The 26,014-nt window shown below is 28.5% G+C and overlaps 1 protein-coding gene across 2 annotated transcripts in view; it reads left to right on the forward strand.

Annotated features, from left to right (window-relative positions):
- The window catches only part of Appl (amyloid-beta-like protein), a 318,976-nt gene that overhangs the window by 274,131 nt on the left and 18,831 nt on the right, over window positions 1–26,014 (forward strand). For both annotated transcript variants that reach the window (XM_071673063.1, XM_071673064.1), the window contains exon 9: window positions 1,852–2,021. In XM_071673063.1, the coding sequence (XP_071529164.1) occupies window positions 1,852–2,021 (170 nt within the window). The remainder of the gene's footprint in view (window positions 1–1,851; window positions 2,022–26,014) is intronic.

The raw sequence follows: 26,014 nt of genomic DNA on the forward strand, positions 1-26,014 counted from the left end.
GTGGTTTGATCGAGTAAGTAATGAAAGGGTAAGAGAGATGTGTGGAAATAAAAAGAGTGTGGTTAAGAGAGCAGAAGAGGTGTTTTGAAATGGTTTGGACATGTGAAGAGAATGAGTGAGGAAAGATTGACAAAGAGGATATGTGTCAGAGGTGGAGGGAACAAGAAGAAGCAGGAGACCAAATTGGAGATAGAAGGATGGAGTGCTAAATGTTTTGAGTGATTGGAGCCTGCACATACAGGAGGGTGAGAGGTGAGCAAAGTATAGAGTGAAGTGGAACAGTGTGGTGTACCAGGGTTAACATGCTTTCAGTGGACTGAACCAGGGCATGTAAAACATCTGGGGTAAACCATGGAAAGGTCTGTGATGCCTGGATGTGAATAGGGAGCTGTGGTTTCGGTGCATTACACATGACAGCTAGAGACCGAGTGTGAACAAATGTGGCCATTTTGTCTGTTATCCTGCCACTACCTCACTGAAGCAGGGGGTAGTGAAGCTGTTTCCTGTGGGGTGGGGTAGCACCAGGAATGGATGAAGGCAAGCATGAACATGTACATGTGTATATATGTATATGTGTGTGTATGTGTATGTATCTATCCCTAGGGATAGGGGAGAAAGAGTACTTCCCATGTATTCCCTGCGTGTCATAGAAGGCGACTAGCAGGGAAGGGAACGGGGGGCTGGAAATCCTCCCCTCTTGTTTTTAGTTTTCCCAAGGAAGGAACTGAGGAGGGGGCCAAGTGAGAATATTCCCTCAAAAACTCAGTCCTCTGTTCTTAACGCTACCTTGGTAATGCGGGAAATGGCGAATAGTATGAAAAAAAAAAATGTGTATGTATATGTGAATTTGTTGATATGTATGTATGTGTATTTGTTGATATATATGTATATATATATATATATGTGTGTGTGTGTATAGGTGTTTTATGTATATATATATGTGTATATGAGTGGATGAGCCATTCTTTGTCTGTTTCCTTGTGCTACCTCACTGATGCAGGAAACGGTGATCAAGCATAATATCATATATAATGATACTTTTCCATTGTTTACAGGCAGTAACTGGTAAATATTTTTCATGTCTGAAGTTAAAGTTGCTCCTAGTAATTCCCATCATGCATGGATTTCAACCTAACAAAATTATCACCCATGTATAGGTCGACCCCCCCAATTTTTTGCCTAAAAATTTGGTCTTAAAAACTCGAACTATACACAAGTATATATGGTACTTAGAATTTGTCAAGTACTTCATCCTCAATAGGATTTTTGATGTATGAAATGATTTAACAGAAAGAATAATTAAAAGTGATACCATACATACATTGAAGAACAGCCTTTACAGACACTTCCTTCAAATCCACAACTGACTAATTCTGCCTCATCCATAGTTATGTATTAGTCAACAACTATTTTCTGTTAAACCATCTGTGTGTTTTTCTACTCTTACTACTCTTATCTCTTATGTTTCTGATGTCGTCTTTAATTGCTAAGTGCCTTGAGGAGATTGTCATTTGATGCATTTTTTGTTTCTGTGTTGTTCTGTACAATTTTCTAGTGCTTGAATAGACTTTGTCATTCATATCATATGCCTTTGCATTTGCTGTCCAAGTACAGAATTGAATTATTTTCATTAGTGTTCCACTATTCCATGCACATCCGTCAACTTGCTTTGTATTAAAAGTTTCCTATCACTATGTGATTATTAACCCTGACCCATTAACTCAGTTTTGCCCTCTGTGAAAAAAATAGTCTTTCTTACCCCTTTTAAAATCATGGAATGTGATAATTACCTTATTATACAGTGACCTCTGTCAGTATGATTTGATATGATTCATTCTTATTGGGTTTCAGATGTTAAGAGTGAAGAGGATCATGTACCAGATGATAATAGTGAAGATGCTGGAGATGATGATGATGATGTTGATGAAAAGGATGACGTTAATGATGAAGATGTTGATGATGATGATGATGTTTCTCATGATGTTGCTGATGATGAAGATGATGATGACAATGATGATGAGGTATGTACACTTATCAATTCCAGGGATGCACTATTTAGTGGATGTTCAATTTGAGGTACGATAAGCATATTTGTATTTACAGCATTTTATAATGGTCTCAGTTACCGATGGATACCCAGTAAAACTAAGGCAAATGATCAAATGATACTTTTAAAATTTCATCATTTATGGCTTAATTAAAGTTTAAAGATATGAAAAACTATATTTAAACCAAAGATTTGTATTCAGCATGAAAAATACTCCTCATGATGGGGTTTTAAAGGAAATCAGTTTTTCGAAGAAAGATTTGAAAAATTGCAGGTAATAGTTCTGGGTATTTTTCAGCTCAAAAAACTTTTTATTTCAAAATTGAAATTCAGCATATTCAAACACTTCTATACTTGAAATAATAAAGGAAAATGTATTGTAATGGTCTCAGTTACTGATGGATACCCAGTAAAACTGTCAAAAGATCAAATAATACTTTTATAATTTTGATATTTACGGCTTAATTATAGGTTAAGAATACGAAGAAACTATATCTAAACCAAAGATTTGTATTCAGCATGAAAAATACTCCTTATAATGAGATTTTAAAGGAAATGTCTTAGAATGAGATTTTAAAGGAAATGTATTTTTTACAAGAAAACTATAAAAATTGCAGGTAATAGTTCAGGGTATATTTCAGCTCAAAATACGATTTATTTCAAAATTGAAATTAAACATAATTAAACATTTCTATACTTCAAATATTAAAGGAAAATATATCTTAATGGTCTCAGTTACCGATGGATACCCAGTAAAATTAAGGCAAATGATAATATAATACTTGTAAAATTTCGTCATTTACGGCTTAGTTAAAGGTTAAAGATACGAAGAAACTATATCTAAGCCAAAGATTTGTATTCAGCATGAAAAATACTCGTTAAAATGAGGTTTTAAAGGAAATCTATTTTTCCATGAAAAATTGAAGGTAATAGTTCAGGGTATTTTTCAGCTCAAAAAACTTTTTATTTCAAAATTGAAAATCAACGCATGCAAACACTTCTATACTTGAAATGATAAAGGAAAATATATTATAATGGTCTCAGTTACCAATGGATAGCCAGTAAAATTAAGGCAAATGATAAAATAATACTTTAAAAATTTTGTCATTTACAGCTTAAGTAAAGGTTAAAAATACGAAGAAATTATATCTAAACCAAAGATTTCTATTCAGCATAGAAAATACTCCTGATAATGAGTTTTTAAAGGAAATCTATATTTTCCAAGAAAAATATGAAAAATTGCAGGTAATAGTTCAGGGTATTTTTCAGCTCAAAAAACTTATTTCAAAATTGAAATTCAACATATTCAAACACTTCTATACTTGAAATGATAAAGGAAAATATACTACAATGATGTCAGTTACCGATCAATACCCAGTAAAACTTAGGCAAATGATCAAATAATACTTTTAAAATTTCGTCATATACGGCTTAACGGTTAAAAAAAATGAAGAAACTATGTCTTAATTATAGATTTATATTCAGCATCAAAACTACTCCTTATAATGAGGTTTTAAAGGAAATCAGGTTTTCGAAGAAAAATATGAAAAAGTACAGGTAATAGTTCAGGGTATTTTTCAGCTTAAAAAACATTTTATTACGAAATTGAAATTCAACATATTCAAACACTTCTATACTTGAAATAATAAAGGAAAATATATTATAATGGTCTCAGTTACTGATGGATACCCACTAAAACTGTCAAAAGATCAAATAATACTTTTAAAATTTCGATATTTACTGCTTAATAATAGTTTAAAAATACGAAGAAACTATATCTAAACCAATGATTTGTATTCAGCATGAAAAATACTCCTTATAATGAGATTTTAAAGAAAATGTATTTTTTCCAAGAAAAATATGAAAAATTGCAGGTAACAGTTCAGGGTATTTTTCAGCTCAAAATACTTTTTATTTCAAAATTGAAATTAAACATAATGAAACACTTCTATACTTGAAATATTAAAGGAAAATATATCTTAATGGTCTCAGTTACCGATGGATACCCAGTAAAATTAAGGCAAATGATAATATAATACTTGTAAAATTTGGTCATTTATGGCTTAGATAAAGGTTAAAAAACGAAGAAACTATATCTAAACCAAAGATTTGTATTCAGCATGAAAAATACTCGTTATAATGAGGTTTAAAAGGAAATCTATTTTTTCCACGAAAAATATGAAAAATTGAAGGTAATAGTTCAGGGTATTTTTCAGCTCAAAAAACTTTTTATTTCAAAATTGAAAATCAACATATTCAAACACTTCTATACTTGAAATATTGAAGGAAAGTATATTATAATGGTCTCAGTTTTCGATGGATACCCAGTAAAACTAAGACAAAAAATCAAATGATACTCTTAAAATTTCGTAATTTATGGCCTAAGTAAAGGTTAGAAATATGAAGAAATTATATCCAAACCAAAGATTTGTATTGAGAATGAAAAATACTCCTTATAATGAGGTTTTAAAAGAAATATATTTTTCTAAGAAAAATATGAAAAATTGCAGGTAATAGTTGAGGTTATTTTTCAGCTCAAAAAACTTTTTATTTCAAAATTGAAATTCAGTACATTCAACCTCTTCTGTACTTGAAATAATAAAGGAAAATATATCTTAATGGTCTCAGTTACCGATGGATACCCAGTAAAATTAAGGCAAATGATAATATAGTACTTTTAAAATTTCGTCATTAATGGCTTTATTTTAGGTTAAAAAAAATAGGAAGAAACTATATCTAAACCAAAGATTTATATTCAGCATAAAAATACTCATTATAGTGAGGCTTTAAAGGAAATCTATTTTTCCTTGAAAAATATGAAAAATTGAAGGTAAATAGTTCAGGGTATTTTTCAGCTCAAAAAACTTTTTATTTCAAAATTGAAAATCAACATATTCAAAAATTCTATACTTCAAATAATAAAGGAAAATATATTATAATGGACTCAGTTTTCGATGGATACCCAGTAAAACCAAGACAAATGATCAAATGATACTTTTAAAATTTCGTAATTTACGGCTTAAGGTTTAAAAATATGAAGAAATCATATCTAAACCAAAGATTTGTATTGAGAATGAAAAATACTCCTCATAATGAGGTTTTAAAGGAAATCTATTTTTTCCAAGAAAAATATGAAAAATTGAAGGTAATCGTTCAGGGTATTTTTCAGCTCAAAAATCTTTTTATTTCAAAATTGAAAATCAACATATTCAAACACTTCTATAAAGGAAAATATATTATAATGGTCTCGGTTTTCAATGGATACCCAGTAAAACTAAGACAAATGATCAAATGATACTTTTAAAATTTCGTAATTTACGGCTTAAGTAAAGGTTAGAAATGTGAAGAAATTATATCTAAACCAAAGATTTGTATTGAGAATGAAAAATACTCCTTATAATGAGGTTTTAAAGGAAATCTATTTTATCCAAGAAAAATATGAAAAATTGCAGGTAATAGTTCAGGGTATTTTTCAGCTCAAAAAACTTTTTATTTTAAAATTGAAATTCAGCGTATTCAAACACCTCTATACTTGAAATGATAAAGGAAAATATATTACAATGGTCTCAATTACCGATGAATACCCAGTAAAACTAAGGCAAATAATCAAATACTACTTTTAAAATTTCGTCATTTACGGCTTAATAGAAGGTTAAAAAATGAATAAACTAAATGTAAACTATGAATTTCTATTCAGCATGAAAAATACTCCTTATAATGAGGTTTTAAAGGAAATCAGTTTTTCGAAGAAAAACATGAAAAATTGCAGGTAATAGTTCAGGGTACTTTTCAGCTCAAAAAACTTTTTATTTCAAAACTGAAATTCAACATATTCAAACACTTCTATACTTGAAATAATAAAGGAAAATATATTATAATGGTCTCAGTTACTGATGGATACCCAGTAAAACTGTCAAATGATCAAATACTACTTTAAAATTTTGATATTTACGGCTTAATTATAGGTTAAAAATACTATGAAACTATATCTAAAGCAAAGATTTGTATTCAGCATGAAAAATACTCCTTATATAGAGATTTTAAAGGAAATCTATTTTTCCATGAAAAATATGAAAAATTGCAGGTAATAGTTCAGGGTATTTTTCAGCTCAAAATACCTGCAATTTTTCATATTTTTCTTCGAAAAACTGATTTCCTTTAAAACCTCATTATAAGGAGTATTTTTCATGTTGAATACAAATTTATATCTTAGATATAGTTTCTTCATTTTTTTCAACCTTTTAATTAAGCTGTAGATGACGAAATTTTAAAAGTATTATTTGATCATTTGCCTTAGTTTTAATGGGTATTCATCGAAAACTGATACCATTATAATATATTTTCCTTTAATATTTCAAGTATAGAAGTGTTTGAATATGTTGATTTTCAATTTTGAAATAGAAAATATTTTGAGGTGAAAAATATTCATATTTTTCATGGAAAAATAGATTTCCTTTAAAACCTCATTATAACGAGTATTTTTCATGCTGAATACAAATCTTTGGTGCAGATATAGTTTCTTCGCATTTTTAACCTATAATTAAGCCGTAAATATCGAAATTTTAGATATATTTTCAAGAAAAATATGAGAAATTGCAGGGTATTCTTCAGCTCAAAATACTTTTTATTTCAAAAGTGAAATTAAACATAATTAAACACTTCTATACTTGAAATATTAAAGGAAAATATATCTTAATGGTGTCCGTTTCTGATGGATACTCAGTAAAATTAAGGCATATGATAATGTAATACTTTTAAAATTTCGATATTTATGGCTTAGATAAAGGTTAAAAATACGAAGAAACTACATATAAACCAAAGATTTGTTATCAGCATGAAAAATACTCGTTATAATGAGGTTTTAAAGGAAATCTATTTTTCCATGAAAAATATGAAAAATTGAAGGTTATTAGATATAGTTCAGGGTATTTTTCAGCTCAAAAAACTTTATTTCAAAATTGAAAATCAACATATTTAAACACTTCTATACTTGAAATAATAAAGGAAAATATAATGTTCTCGGTTTTCGATGGATACCCAGTAAAACTAAGTCAAATGATCAAATGATACTTAAAATTTCCTAATTTACGGCTTAGGTAAAGATTAGAAATGTGAAGAAATTATATCTAAACCAAAGATTTCTTTTGAGAATGAAAAATACTCCTTATAATGAGGTTTTAAAGGAAATCTATTTTTTCAAGGAAAATATGAAAAATTGCTGATCAGGGTATTTTTCAGCTCAAAAAGCTTTTTATTATAAAATTGAAATTCAACATATTCAAACACATCTATACTTGAAATAATGAAGGAAAATGTATTACAATGGTGTCAGTTACCGATCAATACCCAGTAAAACTAAGGCAAATGATCAAATAGTACTTTTAAAATTTCGTCATATACGGCATAATTAAAGGTTAGAAAAATAAACTATATCTTAACTATGAATTTCTATTCAGCATGAAAAATACTCCTTATAATGAGGTTTTAAAGGAAATCAGTTTTTTCGCAGAAAAACATGAAAAATCAACTTCAGTTTTCATTTTTTTCATGGAAAAATAGATTTCCTTTAAAACCTCACTATAACGAGTATTTTTCATGTTGAATACAAATCTTTGGTTTAGGTATAGTTTCTTCGTATTTTTAACCTAAATTTAACCCATTTATGACGAAATTTTAAAAGTATTATATTATCATTTGCCTTAATTTTACTGGGTAGCCATCGGTAACTGAGACCATTAAGATATATCTGCCTTTAATATTTCAAGTATAAAAGTGTTTAATCATGTTTAATTTCAATTTTGAAATAAAAAGTATTCTGAGCTGAAATATACCCTGAACTGTTACCTGCAATTTTTCATATTTTTCTTGGAAAAAATACATTTCCTTTAAAATCTCATTATAAGGAGTATTTTTCATGCTGAATACAAATCTTTGGTTTAGGTTTAGTTTCTTCATATTTTTAACCTAAAATATCATTTGCCTTAATTTTACTGGGTATCCATCGGTAACGGAGACCATTAAGATACATTTTCGTTTATTATTTCAAGTATAGAAGTGTTTGAATGTGTTGAATTTCAATTTTGAAATAAAAAGTTTTTTGAGCTGAAAAATACCCTCAACTATTACCTTCAATTTATCATATTTTTCATGGAAAAATAGATTTCCTTTAAAACCTCGTTATAACGAGTATTTTTCATACTGAATAGAAATATTTGGTTTAGATATAGTATCTTCGTATTTTTAACCTTTATCTAAGCCAGTAATGACGAAATTTTAAAGGTATTATATTATCCGGGAGGTATTATATTATTTATAATATTATATAATAATATCCGGGAGGTATTATATTATTTTTATATTATCCGGGAGGTATTATATTATTATAAGGTATTATATTATCCGGGAGCGGGGAGCCAGAAATCCTCCCCTCCTTGTATTAACTTTCTAAAATGGGAAACAGAAGAAGGAGTCACGCGGGGAGTGCTCATCCTCCTCGAAGGCTCAGAGTGGGGTGCCTAAATGTGTGTGGATGTAACCAAGATGTGAAAAAAGGAGAGATAGGTAGTATGTTTGAGGAAAGGAACCTGGATGTTTTGGCTCTGAGTGAAACGAAGCTTAAGGGTAAAGGGGAAGAGTGGTTTGGGAATGTCTGGGGAGTAAAGTCAGGGGTTAGTGAGAGGACAAGAGCAAGGGAAGGAGTAGCAATACTCCTGAAACAGGAGTTGTGGGAGTATGTGATAGAATGTAAGAAAGTAAATCCTCGATTAATATGGGTAAAACTGAAAGTTGATGGAGAGAGGTGGGTGATTATTGGTGCATATGCACTCGGGCATGAGAAGAAAGATCATGAGAGGTAAGTGTTTTGGGAGCAGCTGAATGAGTGTGTTAGTGGTTTTGATGCACGAGACCGGGTTATAGTGATGGGTGATTTGAAAGCAAAGGTGAGTAATGTGGCAGTTGAGGGAATAATTGGTATACATGGGGTGTTCAGTGTTGTAAATGGAAATGGTGAAGAGCTTGTAGATTTATGTGCTGAAAAAGGACTGATGATTGGGAATACCTGGTTTAAAAAGCGAGATATACATAAGTATACTTATGTAAGTAGGAGAGATGGCCAGAGAGCGTTATTGGATTACGTGCTAATTGACAGGCGTGCGAAAGAGAGACTTTTGGATGTTAATGTGCTGAGAGGTGCAACTGGAGGGATGTCTGATCATTATCGTGTGGAGGCTAAGGTGAAGATTTGTATGGGTTTTCAGAAAAGAAGAGTGAATGTTGGGGTGAAGAGGGTGGTGAGAGTAAGTGAGCTTGGGAAGGAGACCTGTGTGAGGAAGTACTAGGAGAGACTGAGTACAGAATGGAAAAAGGTGAGAACAATGGAAGTAAGGGGAGTGGGGGAGGAATGGGATGTATTTAGGGAATCAGTGATGGATTGCGCAAAAGATGCTTGTGGCATGAGAAGAGTGGGAGGTGGGTTGATTAGAAAGGGTAGTGAGTGGTGGGATGAAGAAGTGAGAGTATTAGTGAAAGAGAAGAGAGAGGCATTTGGACGATTTTTGCAGGGAAAAAATGCAATTGAGTGGGAGATGTATAAAAGAAAGAGACAGGAGGTCAAGAGAAAGGTGCAAGAGGTGAAAAAGAGGGCAAATGAGAGTTGGGGTGAGAGAGTATCAGTAAATTTTAGGGAGAATAAAAAGATGTTCTGGAAGGAGGTAAATAAAGTGCGTAAGACAAGGGAGCAAATGGGAACTTCAGTGAAGGGCGCAAATGGGGAGGTGATAACAAGTAGTGGTGATGTGAGAAGGAGATGGAGTAAGTATTTTGAAGGTTTGTTGAATGTGTTTGATGATAGAGTGGCAGATATAGGGTGTTTTGGTCGAGGTGGTGTGCAAAGTGAGAGGGTTAGGGAAAATGATTTGGTAAACAGAGAAGAGGTAGTGAAAGCTTTGCGGAAGATGAAAGCCAGCAAGGCAGCAGGTTTGGATGGTATTGCAGTGGAATTTATTAAAAAAGGGGGTGACTGTATTGTTGACTGGTTGGTAAGGTTATTTAATGTATGTATGGTGAGGTGCCTGAAGATTGGCGGAATGTGTGCATAGTGCCATTGTACAAAGGCAAAGGGGATAAGAGTGAGTGCTCAAATTACAGAGGTATAAGTTTGTTGAGTATTCCTGGTAAATTATATGGGAGGGTATTGATTGAGAGGGTGAAGGCATGTACAGAGCATCAGATTGGGGAAGAGCAGTGTGGTTTCAGAAGTGGTAGAGGATGTGTGGATCAGGTGTTTGCTTTGAAGAATGTATGTGAGAAATACTTAGAAAAGCAAATGGATTTGTATGTAGCATTTATGGATCTGGAGAAGGCATATGATAGAGTTGATAGAGATGCTCTGTGGAAGGTATTAAGAATATATGGTGTGGGAGGAAAGTTGTTAGAAGCAGTGAAAAGTTTTTATCGAGGATGTAAGGCATGTGTACGTGTAGGAAGAGAGGAAAGTGATTGGTTCTCAGTGAATGTAGGTTTGCGGCAGGGGTGTGTGATGTCTCCATGGTTGTTTAATTTGTTTATGGATGGGGTTGTTAGGGAGGTAAATGCAAGAGTTTTGGAAAGAGGGGCAAGTATGAAGTCTGTTGGGGATGAGAGAGCTTGGGAAGTGAGTCAGTTGTTGTTCGCTGATGATACAGCGCTGGTGGCTGATTCATGTGAGAAACTGCAGAAGCTGGTGACTGAGTTTGGTAAAGTGTGTGGAAGATGAAAGTTAAGAGTAAATGTGAATAAGAGCAAGGTTATTAGGTACAGTAGGGGTGAGGGTCAAGTCAATTGAGAGATGAGTTTGAATGGAGAAAAACTGGAGGAAGTGAAGTGTTTTAGATATCTGGCAGCGGATGGAACCATGGAAGCGGAAGTGGATCATAGGGTGGGGGAGGGGGCGAAAATTCTGGGGGCCTTGAAGAATGTGTGGAAGTCGAGAACATTATCTCGGAAAGCAAAAATGGGTATGTTTGAAGGAATAGTGGTTCCAGCAATGTTGTATGGTTGCGAGGCGTGGGCTATGGATAGAGTTGTGCGCAGGAGGATGGATGTGCTGGAAATGAGATGTTTGAGGACAATGTGTGGTGTGAGGTGGTTTGATCGAGTGAGTAACGTAAGGGTAAGAGAGATGTGTGGAAATAAAAAGAGCGTGGTTGAGAGAGCAGAAGAGGGTGTTTTGAAGTGGTTTGGGCACATGGAGAGAATGAGTGAGGAAAGATTGACCAAGAGGATATATGTGTCGGAGGTGGAGGGAACGAGGAGAAGAGGGAGACCAAATTGGAGGTGGAAAGATGGAGTGAAAAAGATTTTGTGTGATCGGGGCCTGAACATGCAGGAGGGTGAAAGGAGGGCAAGGAATAGAGTGAATTGGAGCGATGTGGTATACCGGGGTTGACGTGCTGTCAGTGGATTGAATCAAGGCATGTGAAGCGTCTGGGGTAAACCATGGAAAGCTGTGTAGGTATGTATATTTGCGTGTGTGGACGTATGTATATACATGTGTATGGGGGGGGGTTGGGCCATTTCTTTCGTCTGTTTCCTTGCGCTACCTCGCAAACGCGGGAGACAGCGACAAAGTATAATAAATAAATATGAATAATAAAATATAAATATTATATTATCATTTGCCTTAATTGTACTGGGTATCCATCGGTAACTAACACCATTAAGATATATTTTCCTTTAAAGTTTCAAGTATAAAATTGTTTAATGATGTTTAATTTCAATTTTGAAATAAAAATTATTTTGAGCTGAAAAATACCCTGAATTTTTCATATTTTTCTTGGAAAAAATACATTTCTTTTGAGACTTGAGACCAATATGATATATTTTCCTGTATTATTTTGAAGTATAGTGTTTAATTATGTTTAATTTCAATTTTGAAATAAAAAGTTTTTTGAGCTGAAAAGTACCCTGAACTATTACCTTCAATTTTTCATATTTTTCTTCGAAAAACTGATTTCCTTTAAAATCTCATTATAAGGAGTATTTTTCATGCTGAATACAAATCTTTGGTTTAGATATAGTTTCTTCGTATTTTTAATCTATAATTAAGCCGTAAATATCGAAATTTTAAAAGTATTATTTGATCTTTTGGACAGTTTTACTGGGTATCCATTAGTAACTGAGACCATTATATTATATTTTCCTTTATTATTTCAAATATAGAAGTATTTGAATATGTTGAATTTCAATTTTGAAATAAAAAGTTTTTTGAGCTGAAAAGTACCCTGAACTATTACCTTGAATTTTTCATATTTTTCTTCGAAAAACTGATTTCCTTTAAAACCTCATTATAAGGAGTATTTTTCATGCTGAATACAAATTCATAGTTAAGATATAGTTTCTTCATTTTTTTAACCTTTAATTAAGCCGTAAATAATGAAATTTTTAAAGTATTATTTCATCATTTGCCTTAGTTTTAATGGGTATTCATCGAAAACTGAGACCATTATAATATATTTTCCTTAAATATTTAAAGTATAGAAATATTTGAATATGTTGATTTTCAGTTTTGAAATAAAAAATATTTTGAGGTGAAAAATACCCTGAACTATTACCTTCAATTATTCATATTTTTCAAGGAAAAATAGATATCCTTTAAAACCTCATTATAACGAGTATTTTTCCTGCTGAATACAAATCTTTGGTGTAGATATAGTTTCTTTGTATTTTTAACCTTTATCTAAGCCATAAATGAAGAACTTTTAAAAGCATTATATTATCATTTGCCTTAATTTTACTGGGTATCCATCGGTAACTAACACCATTAAGATATATTTTCCTTTAAAGTTTCAAGTATAAAAGTGTTTAATGATGTTTAATTTCAATTTTGAAATAAAAATTATTTTGAGCTGAAAAATACCCTGCAATTTTTCATATTTTTCTTGGAAAAAAATACATTTCCTTTAAAATCTCATTATAAGGTGTATTTTTCATGCTGAATACAAATCTTTGGTTTAGATATAGTTTCTTCGTATTTTTAACGTATAATAAAGCCGTAAATATCGAAATTTTAAAAGTATTATTTGATCTTTTGACAGTTTTAGTGAGTATCCATCAGTAACTGAGACCAATATAATATATTTTCCTATATTATTTCAAGTATAGAAGAGTTTGAATATGTTGAATTTCAATTTTGAAATAAAAAGTTTTTTGAGCTGAAAAATACCCTGAACTATACCTGCAATTTTTCATGTTTTTCTTCGAAAAACGGATTTCCTTTAAAACCTCATTATATGGAGTATTTTTCATGCTGAATACAAATTCATAAGTTAGATGTAATTTCTTCATTTTTTTTAACCTTTAATTAAACCGTATATGACGAAATTTTAAAAGTATTATTTGATCATTTGCCTTAGTTTTACTGGGTATTGATAGGTAAATGACACCATTGTAATATATTTTTCTTTATTATTTCAAGTATAGAAGTGTTTGAATATGTTTAATTTCAATTTTGAAATAAAAATTATTTTGAGCTGAAAAATACCCTGCAATTTTTCATATTTTTCATGGAAAAATAGATTTCTTTTAAAACCTCATTATAAGGAATATTTTTCATGCTGAATACAAATCTTTGGTTTAGATATAGTTTCTTCGTATTTTTAGCCTTTATCTAAGCCATAAAAGACGAAATTTTAAAAGCATTGTATTTTCATTTGCCTTAATTTTACTGGGTATCCATTGGTAACTGAGACCATTAAAATACATTTTCCTTTATTATTTCAAGTATAGAAGTGTTTGAATGTGCTGATTTTCAATTTTGAAATAAAAAGTTTTTTGAGCTAAAAAAAATACCCTGAACTATTACCTTCAATTTTTCATATTTTCCGTGGAAAAATAGATTTCCTTTAAAACCTCATTATAACGAGTATTTTTCATACTGAATACAAATATTTGGTTTATATATAGTATCTTCGTATTTTTAACCTTTATCTAAGCCATAAATGACGAAATTTTAAAAGTATTATATTATCATTTGCCTTAACTTTACTGGGTATCCATCGGTAACTGACACCATTAAGATATATTTTCCTTTAAAGTTTCAAGTATAGAAGTGTTCAATTATGTTTAATTTCAATTTTTCTTCGAAAAACTAATTTCCTTTAAAATCTCATTATAAGGAGTATTTTTCATGCTGAATACAAATCTTTGGTTTAGATATAGTTTCTTCGAATTTTTAATCTATATTTAAGCCGTAGATATCGAAATTTTAAAAGTATTATTTGATCTTTTGACAGTTTTACTGGGTATCCATTAGTAACTGAGACCATTATAATATATTTTCCTTTATTATTTCAAGTATAGAAGTGTTTGAATATGTTGAATTTCAGTTTTGAAATAAAAAGTTTTTTGAGCTGAAAAGTACCCTGAACTATTACCTGCAATTTTTCATGTTTTTCTTCGAAAAACGGATTTCCTTTAAAACCTCATTATATGGAGTATTTTTCATGCTGAATACAAATTCATAAGTTAGATGTGGTTTCTTCATTTTTTTTAACCTTTAATTAAACAGTATATGACGAAATTTTAAAAGTATTATTTGATCTTTTGACAGTTTTACTGGGTATCCATCAGTAACTGAGACCAATATAATATATTTTCCTATATTATTTCAAGTATAGAAGAGTTTGAATATGTTGAATTTCAATTTTGAAATAAAAATTATTTTGAGCTTTAAAATACCCTGAACTATTACCTGCAATTTTTCATGTTTTTCTTCGAAAAACGGATTTCCTTTAAAACCTCATTATATAGAGTATTTTTCATGCTGAATACAAATTCATAAGTTAGATGTGGTTTCTTCATTTTTTTTAACCTTTAATTAAACCGTATATGACGAAATTTTAAAAGTATTATTTGATCATTTGCCTTAGTTTTACTGGGTATTGATAGGTAAATGACACCATTGCAATATATTTTTCTTTATTATTTCAAGTATAGAAGTGTTTGAATATGTTTAATTTCAATTTTGACATAAAAATTATTTTGAGCTGAAAAATACCCTGCAATTTTTCATATTTTTCATGAAAAAATAGATTTCTTTTAAAACCTCATTATAAGGAATATTTTTCATGCTGAATATAAATCTTTGGTTTAGATATAGTTTCTTCGTATTTTTAGCCTTTATCTAAGCCATAAAAGACGAACTTTTAAAAGCATTATATTTTCATTTGCCTTAATTTTACTGGGTATCCATCGGTAACTGAGACCATTAAAATACATTTTCCTTTATTATTTTAAGTATAGAAGTGTTTGAATGTGTTGAATTTCAATTTTGAAATAAAAAGTTTTTTGAGCTAAAAAAAAATACCCTGAACTATATTACCTTCAATTTTTCATATTTTTCGCGGAAAAATAGATTTCCTTTAAAACCTCATTATAACGAGTATTTTTCATACTGAATACAAATATTTGGTTTATATATAGTATCTTCGTATTTTTAACCTTTATCTAAGCCATAAATGACGAAATTTTAAAAGTATTATATTATCATTTGCCTTAACTTTACTGGGTATCCATCGGTAACTGACACCATTAAGATATATTTTCCTTTAAAGTTTCAAGTATAGAAGTGTTTAATTATGTTTAATTTCAATTTTGAAATAAAAAGTTTTTTGAGCTTAAAAGTACCCTGAACATTACCTTCAATTTTTCATATTTTTCTTCCAAAAACTGATTTCCTTTAAAATCTCATTATAAGGAGTATTTTTCATGCTGAATACAAATCTTTGGTTTAGATATAGTTTCTTCGTATTTTTAATCTATATTTAAGCCGTAAATATCGAAATTTTAAAAGTATCATTTGATCTTTTGACAGTTTTACTGGGTATCCATTAGTAACTGAGACCATTATAATATATTTTCCTTTATTATTTCAAGTATAGAAGTGTTTGAATATGTTGAATTTCAGTTTTGAAATAAAAAGTTTTTTGAGCTGAAAAGTACCCTGAACTATTACCTGCAATTTTTCATGTTTTTCTTCGAAAAACTGATTTCCTTTAAAACCTCATTATAAGGAGTATTTTTCATGCTGAATACAAATTCATAGTTAAAATATAGTTTCTTCATTTTTTTAACCTTTAATTAAGCCGTAAATAATGAAATTTTTAAAGTATTATTTGATCATTTGCTTAGTTTTAATGGGTATTCATCGAAAACTGAGACCATTATAATATATTTTCCTTTAATATTTCAAGTATAGAAATATTTGAATATGTTGATTTTCAGTTTTGAAATAAAAAATATTTTGAGGTGAAAAATACCCTGAACTATTACCTTCAATTTTTCATATTTTTCAAGGAAAAATAGATTTACTTTAAAACCTCATGATAACGAGTATTTTTCATGCTGAATACAAATCTTTGGATATATATCTTTAGATATAGTTTCTTCGTATTTTTAACCTTTATCTAAGCCATAAATGACGAACTTTTAAAAGCATTATATTATCATTTGCCTTAATTTTACTGGGTATCCATCGGTAACTGAGAACATTAAGATATATTTTCCTTTAATATTTCAAGTATAGAAGTGTTTAATTATGTTTAATTTCAATTTTTCTTCGAAAAACTGATTTCCTTTAAAATCTCATTATAACGAGTATTTTTCATACTGAATACAAATATTTGGTTTAGATATAGTATCTTCGTATTTTTAACCTTTATCTAAGCCAGTAATGACGAAATTTTAAAGGTATTATAGTATCATTTGCTTTAATTTTACTGGGTATCCATCGGTAACTAACACCATTAAGATATATTTTCCTTTAAAGTTTCAAGTATAAAAGTGTTTAATGATGTTTAATTTCAATTTTGAAATAAAAATTATTTTGAGCTGAAAAATACCCTACAATTTTTCATATTTTTCTTGGAAAAAAATACTTTTCCTTTAAAATCTCATTATAAGGTGTATTTTTCATGCTGAATACAAATCTTTGGTTTAGATATAGTTTCTTCATATTTTTAACGTATAATAAAGCCGTAAATATCGAAATTTTAAAAGTATTATTTGATCTTTTGACAGTTTTAGTGAGTATCCATCAGTAACTGAGACCAGTATAATATATTTTCCTATATTATTTCAAGTATAGAAGAGTTTGAATATGTTGAATTTCAATTTTGAAATAAAAAGTTTTTTGAGCTGAAAAATACCCTGAACAATACCCTGCAATTTTTCATGTTTTTCTTCGAAAAACGGATTTCCTTTAAAACCTCATTATATGGAGTATTTTTCATGCTGAATACAAATTCATAAGTTAGATGTGATTTCTTCATTTTTTTTAACCTTTAATTAAACCGTATATGACGAAATTTTAAAAGTATTATTTGATCATTTGCCTTAGTTTTACTGGGTATTGATAGGTAAATGACACCATTGTAATATATTTTTCTTTATTATTTCAAGTATAGAAGTGTTTGAATATGTTTAATTTCAATTTTGAAATAAAAATTATTTTGAGCTGAAAAATACCCTGCAATTTTTCATATTTTTCATGGAAAAATAGATTTCTTTTAAAACCTCATTATAAGGAATATTTTTCATGCTGAATACAAATCTTTGGTTTAGATATAGTTTCTTCGTATTTTTAGCCTTTATCTAAGCCATAAAAGACGAAATTTTAAAAGCATTGTATTTTCATTTGCCTTAATTTTACTGGGTATCCATCGGTAACTGAGACCATTAAAATATATTTTCCTTTATTATTTCAAGTATAGAAGTGTTTGAATGTGTTTAATTTCAATTTTGAAATAAAAAGTTTTTTGAGCTAAAAAATACCCTGAGCTATTACCTTCAATTTTTCATATTTTTCATGGAAAAATAGATTTCCTTTAAAACCTCATTATAACGAGTATTTTTCATGCTGAATACAAATCTTTGGTGTAGATATAGTTTCTTCGTATTTTTAACCTTTATCTAAGACATAAATATCGAAATTTTAAAAGTATTATATTATCATTTGCCTTAATTTTACTGGGTATCCATTGGTAACAGAACATTAAGATATATTTTCCGATAATATTTCAAGTATAGAAGTGATTAATTATGTTTAATTTCAATTTTGAAATAAAAATTATTTTGAGGTGAAAAATACCCTGCAATTTTTCATATTTTTCTTGGAAAAAATACATTTCCTTTAAAATCTCATTATAAGGTGTATTTTTCATGCTGAATACAAATCTTTGGTTTAGCTATAGTTTCTTCGTATTTTTAACCTATAATAAAGCCGTAAATATCGAAATTTTAAAAGTATTGTTTGATCTTTTGACAGTTTTAGTGAGTATCCATCAGTAACTGAGACCAGTATAATATATTTTCCTATATTATTTCAAGTATAGAAGAGTTTGAATATGTTAAATTTCAATTTTGAAATAAAAAGTTTTTTGAGCTGAAAAATACCCTGAACTATTACCTGCAATTTTTCATGTTTTTCTTTGAAAAATGGATTTCCTTTAAAACCCCATTATAAGGAGTATTTTTCATGCTGAATACAAATACATAAGTTAGATGTGGTTTCTTCATTTTTTTTAACCTTTGATTAAACCGTATATGACGAAATCTTAAAAGTATTATTTGATCATTTGCCTTAGTTTTACTGTGTAGTGATAGGTAACTGACACCATTGTAATATATTTTTCTTTATTGTTTCAAGTATAGAAGTGTTTGAATATGTTTAATTTCAATTTTGAAATAAAAATTATTTTGAGCTGAAAAATACCCTGGAATTTTTCATATTTTTCATGGAAAAATAGATTTCCTCAAAAACCTCATTATAAGGAATATTTTTCATGCTGAATACAAATCTTTGGTTTGGATATAGTTTCTTCGTATTTTTAGCCTTTATCTAATAAGCCATAGAAGATGAAATTTCAAAAGCATTATATTATCATTTGCCTTAATTTTACTGGGTATCCATCGGTAACTGAGACCATTAAGATACATTTTCCTTTATTATTTCAAGTATAGAAGTGTTTGAATGTGTTGAATTTCAATTTTGAAATAAAAAGATTTTTGAGCTGAAAAATAGATTTCCTTTAAAACCTCATTATTACGAGTATTTTTCATACTGAGTACAAATATTTGGTTTAGATATAGTATCTTCGTATTTTTAACCTTTATCTAAGCCATAAGTAACGAAATTTTAAAAGTATTATATTATAATTTGCCTTAATTTTACTGGGTATCCATCGGTAACTGACACCATTAAGATATATTTTCCTTTAAAGTTTCAAGTATAGAAGTGTTTAATTATGTTTAATTTCAACTTTGAAATAAAAATTATTTTGAGCTTTTAAAAAATACCCTGAACTGTTACCTGCAATTTTTCATATTTTTCTTGGAAAAAATACATTTCCTTTAAAATCTCATTATAAGGAGTATTTTTCATGCTGAATACAAATCTTTGGTGTAGATATAGTTTCTTCGTATCTTTAACCTATAATTAAGCCGTAAATATCGAAATTTTAAAAGTATTCTTTGATCTTTTGACAGATTTACTGGGTATCTATCAGTAACTGAGACCATTATAATATATTTTCCTTTATTATTTCAAGTATAGAAGTGTTTGAATATGTTGAATTTCAATTTCGAAATAAAAAGTTTTTTGAGATGAAAAATACCCTGATGAATTTCATGATGAATTTTTCATATTTTTCTTCGTAAAACTGATTTCCTTTAAATCCTCATTATTAGAAGTATTTTTCATGCTGAATACAGATTCATAGTTTAGATATAGTTTCTTCATTTTTTTAACCTTTTATTAAGCCATAAATGACGATATTTTAAAAGTATTATTTGATTATTTGCCTTAGTTTTACTGGGTATTCATCGGTAACTGAGTCCATTGTAATATATTTTCCTTTATTATTTCAAGTATAGAAGTGTTTGAATATGTTGAATTTCAATTTTGAAATAAAAATTTTATGAGCTGAAAAATACCCTGAACTATTACCTGCAATTTTTCATATTTTTCTTGGAAAAAAATAATTTCCTTTAAAACCTCATTATAAGGAGTATTTTTCATTCTCAATGCAAATCTTTGGTGTAGATATAATTTCTTCATATTTTTAACCTTTACTTAAGCCGTAAATTACGAAATTTTAAAAGGATCATTTGATCGTTTGTCTTAGTTTTCCTGGGTATCCATCGAAAACTGAGACCATTATAATATATTTTCCTTTATTATTTCAAGTGTAGAAGTGTTTGAATATGTTGATTTTCAATTTTGAAATAAAAAGTTTTTTGAGCTGAAAAATACCCTGAACTATTACCTTCAATTTTTCATATTTTTCATGGAAAAATAGATTTCCTTTAAAACCTAACTATAACGAGTATTTTTCATGATGAATACAAATCTTTGGTTTAGATATAGTTTCTTCGTATTTTTAACCTAAAATTAAGCCATTAATGACGAAAATTTAAAAGTATTATATTATCATATGCCTTAATTTTACTGGGTATCCATCGGTAACAGAGACCATTAAGATATATCTTCCTTTAATATTTCAAGTATAAAGGTGTTTATGTTTAATTTCAATTTCGAAATAAAAAGTATTCTGAGCTGAAAAATACCGTGAACTGTTACCTGCAATTTTTCATACTTTTCATGGAAAAAATAAGATTTCCTTTAAAACCTCATTATAAGGAGTATTTTTCTTTCTCAATACAAATAATGAAGGAAAATATTTTCCAATGGTCTCAGTTACCGATGAATACCCAGTAAAACTAAGGCAAATGATCAAATAATACTTTTAAAATTTCATCATTTACGTCTTAATTAAAGGTTAAAGAATGAGGAAACTATATCTAAAGTATGAATTTGTATTCAGTATGAAAAATAATCCTTATAATGAGGTTTTAAAGGAAATCAGTTTTTAGAAGAAAAATTGCAGGTAATAGGTCAGGGTATTTTTCAGCTCAAAAAACGTTTTTTTTTTTTTTTCAAAATTGAAATTCAACATATTCAAACACTTCTATACTTGAAATAATAAAGGAAAATATATTATAATGGTCTCAGTTACTGATGGCTACCCAGTAAAACTGTCAAAAGATCAAATAATACTTTTAGAATTTCGATATTTACTGCTTAATTATAGGTTAAAAATACGAAGAAACTATATCTAAACCAATGATTTGTATTCAGCATGAAAAATACTCCTTATAATGAGATTTTAAAGGAAATGTATTTTTTCTAAGAAAAATATGAAAAATTGCAGGTAACACAGTTCAGGGTATTTTTCAGCTCAAAATACTTTTTTTTATTTCAAAATTGAAATTAAACATAATTAAACTCTTCTATACTTGAAATATTAAAGGAAAATATATCTTAATGGTACCGATGCATACCCAGTAAAATTAAGGCAAATGATAATATAATACTTTTAAAATTTCGTCATTCATGGCTTAGATAAAGGTTAAAAATTCGAAGAAACTATATTTAAACCAAAGATTTGTATTCAGCATGAAAAATACTCGTTATAATGAGGTTTTAAAGGAAATCTATTTTTCCACGGAAAATATGAAAAATTGAAGGTAATTGTTTAGGATATTTTTCACCTCAAAAACTTTTTATTTCAAAATTGAAAATCAACATATTCAAACACTTCTATACTTGAAAGATTAAAGGAAAATATATTATAACGTTCTCAGTTTGCGATGGATACCCAGTAAAACTAAGACAAATGAACGAATGATACTTTTAAAATTTCGTAATTTACGGCTTAAGTAAATATTAGAAATGTGAAGAAATTATATCTAAACCAAAGATTTGTATTGAGAATGAAAAATACTCCTTATAATGAGGTTTTAAATGAAATCTATTTTTCCAAGAAAGATATGAAAAATTGCATATTTTTCAGCTCAAAAAACTTTTTATTTCAAAATTGAAATTCAACATATTCAAACACTTCTATACTTGAAATAATAAAGGAAAATATATTACAATGGTGTCAGTTACTGATCAATACCCAGTAAAACTAAGGCAAATGATCAAATAATACTTTTAAATTTTGTCATATATGGCTTAATTAAAGGTTAAAAAAAACGAAGAAACTTTATCTAAACTATGAATTTGTATTCAGCATGAAAAATACTCCATATAATGAGGATTTAAATGAAATCAGTTTTTGAAGAAAAATATGAAAAATTGCAGGGTATTTTTCCGCTCAAAAAACTTTTTTTTATTTCAAAATTGAAATTGAACATATTCAAACACATCTATACTTGAAATAATAAAGAAAAATATATTACAATGGGCTCGGTTACTGATGGATACCCAGTAAAACTGTCAAAAGATCAAATAATACTTTTAAAATTTCGAAATTTACGGCTTAATTATAGGTTAAAAACACTAGTAAACTATATCTAAACCAAAGATTTGTATTCAGCATGAAAAACACTCGTTATAATGAGGTTTTAAAGGAAATCTATTTTTTCATGAAAACTGTGAAAAATTGAAGGTAATAGTTCAGGGTATTTTTCAGCTCAAAAAACTTTTTATTTCAAAATTGAAAATCAACATATTCAAACACTTTTATACTTGAAATAATAAAGGAAAATATATTTTAATGGTCTCAGTTTTCGATGGATACCCAGTAAAACTAAGGCAAATGATCAAATGATACTTTTAAAATTTCTTCATTTACGGCTTAAGTATAGGATAGAAATACGAAGAAATTATATCTAAACCAAATATTTGTATTAAGAATGAAAAATGCTCCTTATAATCAGGTTTTAAAGGAAATCTATTTTTTCCAAGAAAAATATGAAAAATTGCAGGGTATTTTTCAGCTCAAAAAACTTTTTATTTCAAAATTGAAATTCAACACATTCAGACACTTCTGTACTTGAAATAAAGGAAAATATGTTACAATGGTCTCAGTTACCGATGAATACCCAGTAAAACTAAGGCAAATGATCAAATAATACTTTTAAAATTTCAACATGTATGGCTTAATTTTTTGTTAGAAATGCGAAGAAACTATGTCTTAACCAAAGAATTGTATTCAGCATGAAAAAACTCTTTATGATGAGGTTTTAAAGGAAATCTATTTTTCAGCTAAAAAACTTTTTATTTCAAAATTGAAAATTAGCATATTCAAACACTATTATACTTTAAATATTATAGGAAAGTATATCATAAAGCTCTGTTACCGATGGATTCCTAGTAAATCTAAGGCAAATGATCAGATAACACTTATAATTCTGTCATTGAAAAGTTTGATTATAGGTCAAAAATACGGAGAAACCATATCTAAACCAAAGATTCATATTCAGCATGAAATATACTCATTATAATGAGGTTTTAAAGAAAATCTGATTTTAAAAGAAAATATGAAAAATTGAAGGTAATATTTCAGGGTATTTTTCAGCTCAAAAAACTTTTTATTTCAAAATTGAAAATTAGCATATTCAAAGACTTCTGTACTTGAATTATTAAAGGAAAATATATCATAAAGCTCTCAGTTGCCGATGGATTCCTCGTAAAACTAAGGCAAATGATCAAATAATACTTTTAAAATTTCATCACTTACGGCTTAATTAAAGGTTATAAAAATGAAGGAACTATATCTAAACCTTGAATATGTATTCAGCATGAGAAATACTCCTTATAATGAGGTTTTAAAGGAAATCTATTTTTCCAAAAAAAAAAAATATGAAAAATTGCAGGTAATAGTTCAGGGTATTTTTCAGCTCAAAAAACCTTTTATTTCAAAACTGAAATTCAACATATTCAAACACTTCTATACATGAAATGATAAAGGAAAATATATTATAATGGTCTGAGTTACTGATGAATACTCAGTAAAACTAAGGCAAATGATCAAATGATACTTTTAATATTTCAACATGTATGGCTTAATTTTAGGTTAGAAATACAAAGAAACTATATCTCAACCAAAGAATTGTATTCGGCATGAAAAATACTCTTTATAATGACGTTTTAAAGGAAATCTGTTTTTCAAAGAAAAATAAGAAAAATTTAAGGGTATTTTTCAGCTCAAAAAACTTTTTATTTCAAAATATAAAATTAGCATAGTAAAACTGTCAAAGGATCAAATAATACTTTTAAAATTTCGATATTTACAGCTTAATTATAGGTTAAAAATACGAACAAACTATATATGAATTAAAGATTTGTATTCAAGCATGGAAAATACTCCTTATAATGAGATTTTAAAGGAAATGTATTTTATCCAAGAAAAATATGAAAAATTGCAGGTAACAAGTTCAGAGTATTTTTCAGCTCAAAATACTTTTTATTTCAAAATTGAAATTAAACTTAATCAAACACTTCTATACTTGAAATATTAAAGGAAAATATATCTTAATGGTCTCAGTTACCAATGGATTCTCAGTTGAATTAAGGCAAATTATAATATAATACTTTTAAAATTTCGTCATTTGCGGCTTAGTTAAAGGTTAAAAATACGAAGAATCTACATCTAAACCAAAGATTTGTATTCAGCATAAAAAATACTCATTATAATGAGGTTTTAAAGGAAATCTATTTTGCCATGAAAAATATGAAAAATTGAAGGAAAGTATTTTTCAGCTCAAAAAACTTTTTATTTCAAAATTGAAAATCAACATATTCAAACACTTCTATACTTGAAATAATAAAGGAAAATATATTATAATGGTCTCAGTTACCGATGGATACCCAGTAAAACTAAGGCAAATGATCAAATGATACTTTTAAAATTTCGAAATTTCCGGCTTAATTAAAGGTTAAAAATCTGAAGAAACTATATCTAAACCAAAGAATTGTATTCAGCATGAAAAATACTATTTATAATGAGGTTTCAAAGGAAATCTGTTTTTTCACCTCAAAAAACTTTTTATTTCAAAATTGAAATTCAACATATTCAAACCCTTCTATACCTGAAATATTGAAGGAAAATATATGATAATGGTCTCAGTTGCTGGTGGATACCCAGTAAAACTAAGGCAAATGATAAAATAATACTTTAAAAATTTCATCATTTGCGGCTTAAGTAATGGTTAAAAATACAAAGAAATTATATCCAAACCAAAGATTTGTATTCAGCATGAAAAATACTCCTTATAATGAGGTTTTAGAGGAAATCTATTTTTTCCAAGAAAAATATGAAAAATTGCAGGTAATAGTTCAGGGTATTTTTCTGCTCAAAAAACTTTTTATTTCAAAATTGAAATTCAACATATTCAAACACTTCTATACTTGAAATGATAAAGGAAAATATATTACAATGGTCTCAGTTACTGATGAATACTCAGTAAAACTAAGGCAAATGATCAAATAATACTTTTAATATTTCAACATGTATGGCTTAATTTTAGGTTAGAAATACGAAGAAACTATATCTCAACCAAAGAATTGTATTCGGCATGAAAAATTCTCTTTATAATGACGTTTTAAAGGAAATCTATGTCTCAAAGAAAAATAAGAAAAATTTAAGGGTATGTTTCAGCTCAAAAACCTTTTTATTTCAAAATATAAAATTACCATATTCAAACACTTCTATACTTGAATTATTAAAGGAAAATATATCATAAAGCTCTCAGTTACCGATGGATTCCTAGTAAAACTAAGGCAAATTATCAAATAACACTTTTAAAATTTCATTTACGGCTTAATTAAAGGTTCAAAAATAGAAGAAACTATATCTAAACCATGAATTTGTATTCAGCATGAAAAATACTCCTTATGATGAGGTTATCAAGGAAATCTATTTTTCCAAGAAAAATATGAAAAATTGCAGGTAATAGTTCAGGGTATTTTTCGGTAATTCAACATATTCAAACACTTCTATACTGGAAATAATAAAGGAAAATATATTATAATGGTCTCAGTTACCGATGGATACCCAGTAAAACTAAGGGAAATGATCAAATAATACTTTTAAAATTTCGCCATTTACAGCCTAATTAATGGTTAAAAATTCGAAGAAACTA

Source organism: Panulirus ornatus, chromosome 18 (assembly GCF_036320965.1).
Source record: "Panulirus ornatus isolate Po-2019 chromosome 18, ASM3632096v1, whole genome shotgun sequence".
Lineage (NCBI taxonomy): Eukaryota > Metazoa > Arthropoda > Malacostraca > Decapoda > Palinuridae > Panulirus > Panulirus ornatus.